Source organism: Physella acuta, unplaced genomic scaffold (assembly GCF_028476545.2).
Source record: "Physella acuta isolate Inbredline_101_S28 unplaced genomic scaffold, ASM2847654v3 ptg000085l, whole genome shotgun sequence".
Taxonomy (NCBI): Eukaryota; Metazoa; Mollusca; class Gastropoda; family Physidae; genus Physella; species Physella acuta.
The window spans coordinates 156,727-164,830 of record NW_026731605.1 but is presented as its reverse complement, the minus strand read 5'-3'; the positions used below and the strand labels follow the sequence as shown (position 1 = coordinate 164,830).

Below are 8,104 nucleotides of genomic sequence, written 5' to 3'. Positions count from 1 at the left end.
ACTATAGTACGCTGGCTGTCAAACGAAATGTTGTAAATTGTATTTTTGAATTGAAATCTGAAATCAAATTATTCTTGGAAGTGCAAAGGAAACAAGACTTTTTGGTATACTTAAAACGACATAGAGTGGTTGGAGATAGTATCATACCTAGCAGATGTGTTCGAGCATCAAGATAAGCTTAACCTGAAGCTTCAGGGAAAATGAACGAATATTATAACTTTCCATGATAATCTCGGGACATTTTTATCAAAGCTGCAAAATCGGTAAAGAAAATAAATCTTGGAAATATTGTAAAATTGAGAAACTCTGCGGTGCGGTATGTGAATCTGATTGTGAGATAATTAAAATTTTGAAAGAAGCAATATCTGGGCATCTTGAATCTCTTGAAAACGAACTGCATCGCTATTTCTCTGAGCTGAAAAAAGAAGAATCTGCATTTACGCATTACCCATTCTCTTCTTCCCTTGATGTTGCCAGCATTCCCGATGAATTACAAGATGAATTCTTTGATTTGCAGAATGATTCCGAGTAAGATGAAAAACTTCAGACACAATTTTGGTGTAGTATTAACCATTTATATCCATACGTAAAATTGATTGACTTTTCGATTAAAAACAAAATTACGATAATGATAATGACATAGGTTGGCGTTAACAAAAAAAAAAATACTTAAAAAAAAATTAACCGCGAATGTTTAGTGAATAGTATGCAATTTTACTCATGGTATTAAGCAGTTACCTAGAGTAGTTATAATTTAAAAGTCAACTAGAAAATCTTATTTTAGTGTTTATTAATTTCCATACTAATTTCGGCTTTTTAATTCTATGGGGTTCGCGGGTCACTTAATTTTTATAAAAGGGGGTCGCCACTCGAAAAAGGTTGGGAACCACTGGTTTAGAAGGATAGGGCGACAGCTACAGCTGAGTTGAAATAAGCAAATCAATTTAAAAAAACAAGTGGAAGAATAGCTTTTGTGTTTCTATGATTTTAGTATGTGCAGGGATAGTCAGCACCGTACCAAGCCGTCTCTACTTCCAGGTACCCATTCGAGCTGAGTGGACTCAGGGGCCTGCCACAGAGTCTATCACGTGGTATTTAAGGGTAAACAAAATCATTTTAGTTAGGAGCTTCTCATCTGTTAATTAAAGCGGAAGTCACTGTTGATTAATGAACGTGTTACGACCACACGTACACGCACACAAACACACACACACATCAACAACAAAGCAAACAACTACAACACAAGGCAGAAAGTTGTTATGATGTTTATTATGGATTCCATGTGTATACTCGTGGCTTCGGAAACATTCTTGGTGTACACATGACATTTTGACGTCACGCCACGCGTTTGAAGTAGACATAACCTATCACAATCAGGTGGATGAACCCGATCGGATTGGTGGTTAAAAATAGAATGACCATAGTGATACCGTCCACAATGGTTAGGATGTAGAGGTAAAAATAGTAGCAGGAAAAAGCCAAAATCGGGAAGATCAGCTTCATAAAGATCATGGGGAACATCAGAATAAGGGTAACCGCCATGAAGATTTGAAACACTCGGAACAGGAACTGGCTTAGTGGCGTTTCTTTTTTGTCTACTTGCACGGACGTCGGTGCTTTTGTTTTCCTGGCTGGCATTTTGTACACGGTGATGTACAGCAGCAGGTGGGTGAGATTTACAGGAGCAGGTTGTCGAGATTTACAGGAGCAGGTGGGTGAGATTTACAGGAGCTGGTTGGTGAAGTTGTGCGTACAGGAGCAGGTTGCTAATTTTCACGAACAAGCTAGCGACTTGCTAATTTTCACGAACAAGCTAGCGACTTGCTAATTTTCACGAACAAGCTAGCGACTTGCTAATTTTCACGAACAAGCTAGCGACTTGCTAATTTTCACGAACAAGCTAGCGACTTGCTAATTTTCACGAACAAGCTAGCGATTTGCTAATTTTCACGAACAAGCTAGCAAGGTGCTGATGTACAAGAACAAGCTATCGAGGCGTTGTTTGCCAGAAAATTGACGTTAAATGAACCTAAATATGTGAGAAGGCCTAGGTGACTTGTCGAATCTCCATCTCTACCGAATGCCACTCTACATCATGATGAGAGCCAGACTAGCGAGGCTAGTAACGGCGGTCTTCACGTCTACTAGCTTTCCGTTATAGAAAAATCAATCCTGTTAGGGCTTTGGTCTTTGTTCTAAATTTTTAAGATAACTTTTTAAAAATGTACAGTTTTTAATCGACCATTTTGTGTTGTTTTCATTATAAAAGAGTAAAAAAATTAAAACCCACAACTTTTTTTTAAAAGAACAAATAATTCATATTATTAATTTTTTTTTGTGTACTTTAAGTAGAGGAATGGAATAAACGCAGTCAACCTTAGCTCCAAGCTTAAAAAGAAAAAAAAAAGAAAACGTTAATCTTTTGAATTTGTATTTGTTATGTGTTAACAGACCGATTAGTTTTCTAATATTTTACCGGCTATGTAGACCCATAGCTTTTAATAATATGTCAAGTATTAGCCTAAACCTACATAATAAAAGAGCTAGCAAACCACTTCCGTCTTATTTTTTCTTCGTAAACAAAACAAAGCAATTAACAGTAGCAGATAAAGTTTTTTTTTTTAAAGATTACACTCCGGTTGCTAATATAAAAGTAGCTTAACTTTTACTGCATCTGATCCGCTACAGATATAACATTTTAGTTCATATTAGAAAATACCTGTCTTGACCCCGTTAGATTAAACTTTAGATATCTGACACATAAGACCACTAGAACTCAGGTGATTCGTGCCGGTACATCAACTTTGACATCATGATTAACGGAAGAATGAATGGGAACATCCATTTCAATACACCCTCTACTACAATCACAGAATCGCGCAGCATTCTCTCGATAAATCGCAGGATCAGCCTGCTCGAGAACGAGGGCTCCCTCCAGAGTCTGTTGATCTACATGGTGGTCTCGTTCTTTGGTGCCGCTGTCTTCTCTGGCCTGTTTCTGCTGACTGGCACCGTGGCCCGGATGTTCCCGCCCAGCTGCCTGTTCGATACCGTCTTCGCTCGCAAGTAGTCGGTCGGCCCGCTCACGTGATATACCCAACACATAGTCAGCACATCAGTCATGCACACGTAGTCAGTCTAACACGTAGTCAGTCTAACACGTAGTCAGCCACCTCATTACACGTAGTCAGCCACCTCATTACACGTAGTCAGCCACCTCAATACACGTAGTCAGCAACTTTAGTCAAACACTCGTAGGTAGTCAGTCAGCACATGTAGTCAGTCAACCAGCACACTTAGTCTATCAAAGACTTAGTCAATCCTCGCACGTAGTCAGTCAACCCATCACACGTAGTCAGTCAAACACATGTCAATCAGCACCCAACACTTATAGCAGCTAGTAATAAACTCACGTCATCAACCACTCACCACATATCACAAACACATCATGATAACAACAACAAGCTATTTACAAACGTTTGGATGAGAAACACATTTTCATAGTACAAACATATTGATAAAAAAAAACAATGATGACCGTCGCATTTTGATAGCTAGTACATGCTGAAAAAAGGTCCACACATATAGACACCTCACACAACATGACTCAACGCATCCATTAAGAAATACCCACGGCAATCATATTAGTCTGGCATGTTACAAGTCTATCAAAGCATTGGGAATTTGTGTGAGATAGTGGGAAAAAAGGCCGCAGTCAGTTGTTCATAGTCCTATCTTTACAGGCTTCTTAAAATGTGGTAAGTTTAGACCAAAATATTGTTTTGTAGTGACAAACTGATATTGTTGTGTGGGGTCATCCATAATTGACGTCACGCTTTTTTTGACGATTTTTACCCCCCCCCCCTCCGTCACCCGTCGTCACAAAAAGCCAGACCCCCCCCCCTAAACTGACGTCACACTTCAAACTACAACCCCCTCAAAATTTCAGTTGAATTTTTTTTTAAACATCGATATTTTTCTAAAATCTTGTCTGAACTCTGTCAAAATAGAGTATTTTAATCAATTCCTATTACAATTTATTAAAACAGTTTTCTAAAACGCGAATATATAACGTCTAAAATTCGTTTTCTAACATTGCTTTTTAAAAATGCAAAAGTGTGACGTAGCACCACCTGAACCCCCCCCCCCCTCCCCCTCATCACAAACAGTCACAAAATTACGGACCCCCCCCTCCCCCCTACGAGTGTGACGTCATTTATGGACGACCCCTGTAGTGACTAACTGACATTTGTAGTGTCAAACTGACATTGTTATTTATTGTGCAAATATTTTATCAAATACATGGGTGTTTGTTTTTCTTTTGGTACCCTATCTGACAAAGATAAGTTATCGTTTGTGGTAAAATGTTGGATTTGTTTGTTGAACAGAGGTTACCATCACACCCACCACCATCATTACCAATTACACAAACATCATCAAATATCCAGCGACGGCTTGTTAACACTACCAGCGTGTATATCTAACATTGTGATGATGTGGTTGTAGTATAATCAGTGGCGTAGCGAGGTCGGGTGTCACTGGTGCGGCACTTAATGGTGTCACCCCCCCCCCCCCCCAGAGGCGTACCCCCCCTCGAACTTTCGATTTGCACCCCCCCCCTCGAACTTTCGATTTGCACCCCCCTCAAGTTTTTCTCTAAGTATTTTGCTATTTTTTGCCTTGGTGTCACCCCCCCTAAATGGTGTCACCCGGTGCGGTCCGCACCCGCCCCCCCCCCCGCTACGCCTCTGAGTATAATTCTGCGATTTAAATTTAATTCCACTTTTGATCATCTCTGTGGTTTGTCTTGCTGTCAGGTGAGCTTTGAGGCATGGGCTATTTGGTGATGCAAATATAAACACATTTTAGACCCAATTTCCTAATATTTTATTCAATTAAAGAGATAAATACAGCATTCCGTTTGATTTGGTCTAAATTAAAAAAAAAAAACAACCCAACATCCATTACAAAAAGAGATCTAGATCTACGTGTAATCAACATGACGAATCAAATAATTCTGTTTTTTTAAATCCCAGGAAAATTTGCTTCTAATTTTTGAATACAACCTAGTGACATCAAACTTCCGGTTAGAAACTAACTTTTGTAGTGTTTTCAGTTCGAATAATTTTTTACTAGATCTATTTGGTACGATAAATAAAGGAAAAATTATACAATAGGGCAGATCAACGTCAGTGGTTGAAATCTTAGCTTCTTCAACCAACAGTGGTTCAAACTGATTCCAAGTGAGCCTCAGTCGAATGTTTCATTTATAGTTCTTGTAGCATTAGATTAGCAACCATTTTAAATGTATTTTTTAAATCTAGATTATAATTCTATATCTATATAAAAATAATGTTGCAAAGGCATATAAACCATTGCTTGTTTTTTCATAATTTAAAGAGATAGACCTAGATCTACTTATAATATGATCTGGTGGTAAAGATATATCATTTATTTGAAGTAATTTTTCTTCCTATGGAGACTGGGAGTCACCCACCCACCCACTCCAGTGGATACCCACGCATATCGCTCACATATACACCACACCTCTTATCATTCACAGTTTGACACCCACCCACCACCATGAAATGACACCCACCCACCACCATAAAATGACATCCCCACCGCCAACATCCACCCACCCACCCACCACGCCCGGATGAACAGACCTCAGTCCTTGAGACACATGTATTCCAGCAAGCCTTAGCACCACCTCTCTACTAATCCCCAGCAAGCCTTAGCACCACCTCTCTACTAATCCCCAGCAAGCCTTAGCACCACCTCTCTACTAATCCCCAGCAAGCCTTAGCACCACCTCTCTACTAATCCCCAGCAAGCCTTAGCACCACCTCTCTACTAATCCCCAGCAAGCCTTAGCACCTTCCTCTCTACTAATCCCCAGCAAGCCTTAGCACCACCTCTCTACTAATCCCCAGCAAGCCTTAGCACCACCTCTCTACTAATCCCCAGCAAGCCTTAGCACTACCTCTCTACTAATCCCCAGCCCGGCAGCCTTAGCACCACCTCTCTACTAATCCCCAGCAAGCCTTAGCACCACCTCTCTACTAATCCCCAGCAAGCCTTAGCACCACCTCTCTACTAATCCCCAGCAAGCCTTAGCACCACCTCTCTACTAATCCCCAGCAAGCCTTAGCACCACCTCTCTACTAATCCCCAGCAAGCCTTAGCACCACCTCTCTGCTAATCCCCAGCAAGCCTTAGCACCACCTCTCTGCTAATCCCCAGCAAGCCTTAGCACCACCTCTCTGCTAATCCCCAGCAAGCCTTAGTACCACCAATCTACTAATCCCCAGCAAGCCTTAGCACCACCTCTCTGCTAATCCCCAGCAAGCCTTAGCACCACCTCTCTACTAATCCCCAGCAACCCTTAGCACCACCTCTCTGCTAATCCCCAGCAAGCCTTAGCACCACCTCTCTGCTAATCCCCAGCAAGCCTTAGCACCACCTCTCTGCTAATCCCCAGCAAGCATTAGTACCACCAATCTACTAATCCCCAGCAAGCCTTAGCACCACCTCTCTACTAATCCCCAGCAAGCCTTAGCACCACCTCTCTGCTAATCCCCAGCAAGCCTTAGCACCACCAATCTACTAATCCCCAGCAAGCCTTAGCACCACCTCTCTACTAATCCCCAGCAAGCCTTAGCACCACCTCTCTACTAATCCCCAGCAACCCTTAGCACCACCTCACTACTAATCCCCAGCAAACCTTAGCACCACCTCTCTACTAATCCCCAGCCCGGCAGCCTTAGCACCACCTCTCTACTAATCCCCAGCAAGCCTTAGCACCACCTCTCTACTAATCCCCAGCCCGGCAGCCTTAGCACCACCTCTCTACTAATCCCCAGCAAGCCTTTGAACCACCTCTCTACTAATCCCCAGCAAGCCTTAGAACCACCTCTCTACTAATCCCCAGCAAGCCTTAGCACCACCTCTCTACTAATCCCCAGCCCGGCACGCCCATCAGATCACTGAACCCCCCCTGCCCCACGTGACCAGCCGCCATGATGCACCTCACCATTGAAATGATTCCACTGTTCATGGCTATGGTAATCGTCGTGCCGCTGACGTCAGAGGTCGTGAGATCAGTGCTGGAGGAAAAACTGGACTTTGACCACTTGATCGACCGAAATCTGCTCAGGTAAATCGAAGCTTAACCATTTCAAATATGTTTCATATTTTCTAGCTATAACTTTAACCGTCTTACGAGCCGTAAATTTAGTTTTGAACCTTTATACACAAAAAATACTTTGACATAATGCTATCAAGACGTCAAGTAAAATGCAAACATTAACCTTGTTCACTTTTCTATGAAGCAGTGTTTCTTCCAGACTTTTTTCTCCAGGGGGGGGGCACTTGAAATTTTCGGAGGGGGGGGGGGGCGGTAGACTTTCTTCGGGGGGGGGGGGGGGTGTGGGCCGACACTGATAAAAGTATATATTTTCTATATAAATTTCATTTCGTTCGGGGGGGGGGGGTTGCGTAGACTTTTTTCGGGGGAGAGATGCCTGGAAGAAACTCTGCTGTGAAGACATCAAGTAAAATGTAAACATTAATTTTGTACACTTGTCCATGAAGACGTCAAGTAAAATGTAAACATGAACCTTGTTCACTTTTCCCCAGGGTGGTGGAGATTTTGATCGCGTTCATGGTGTTCCCCACAGCGCTGGTCTACATCATCTGCATGGGCGCCTACCTGCTGTGTGTGGAGATGTCCCTGGTCTCCATAGCTCTGGTCAACTACATCAAGGGGCCGCGCATCATCGAGAACTTCTTCTACTACGTCTCAGTCGTCTCCGTGTTCCTGGGCTGCCTGCTCATGGTCGAGCTCCTCTTGAAGTTTATCTACGCGGCCTTGTAGCAAGGAGACATTGATTTCCTGGTCTCGTGAACAGTTGATTTGTTGATCAAATAGTTGTCGAACACGGACATAGGTCAGCCGTGCATGAATGTTTACCTGTGTTCTTTTTTTCCCACTCATTCCATCGCTATTGTAACACCAGAGTGCCAGAGCCTAAAGCAACACATATCATTGTTAAGGTATATCTGTCATCCATATTTCATAGATGTAAAAAAAAAATTCAAT

At 42.2% G+C, this 8,104-nt stretch overlaps 1 protein-coding gene across 2 annotated transcripts; it reads left to right on the top strand.

Moving 5' to 3' along the window:
- The first annotated feature begins 3,404 nt into the window (after window positions 1-3,404).
- On the top strand, window positions 3,405-8,080 carry LOC131958302 (uncharacterized). 2 transcript variants are annotated; one of them, XM_059323272.1, is made up of 3 exons: window positions 3,405-3,758; window positions 6,969-7,159; window positions 7,642-8,080. In XM_059323272.1, exons 2-3 carry the CDS (start codon window positions 7,023-7,025, stop codon window positions 7,877-7,879), a joined length of 375 nt encoding a protein of 124 aa, XP_059179255.1. In that variant the 5' UTR covers window positions 3,405-3,758; window positions 6,969-7,022; the 3' UTR covers window positions 7,880-8,080. The 2 variants fall into 2 exon arrangements, with proteins under 2 accessions (XP_059179255.1, XP_059179248.1); XM_059323265.1 differs by lacking the exon at window positions 3,405-3,758 and adding an exon at window positions 5,078-5,243.
- The last annotated feature ends 24 nt before the right edge of the window (window positions 8,081-8,104 follow it).

Excerpts from the sequence above, each read along its gene's own strand:
- LOC131958302 (XM_059323272.1), top strand. The coding sequence starts at position 7,023 with ATGATGCACCTCACCATTGAAATGATTCCACTGTTCATGGCTATGGTA. Across the intron at positions 7,160-7,641 it reads ATCGACCGAAATCTGCTCAG|GGTGGTGGAGATTTTGATCG; the intron begins GTAAATCGAAGC and ends ACTTTTCCCCAG.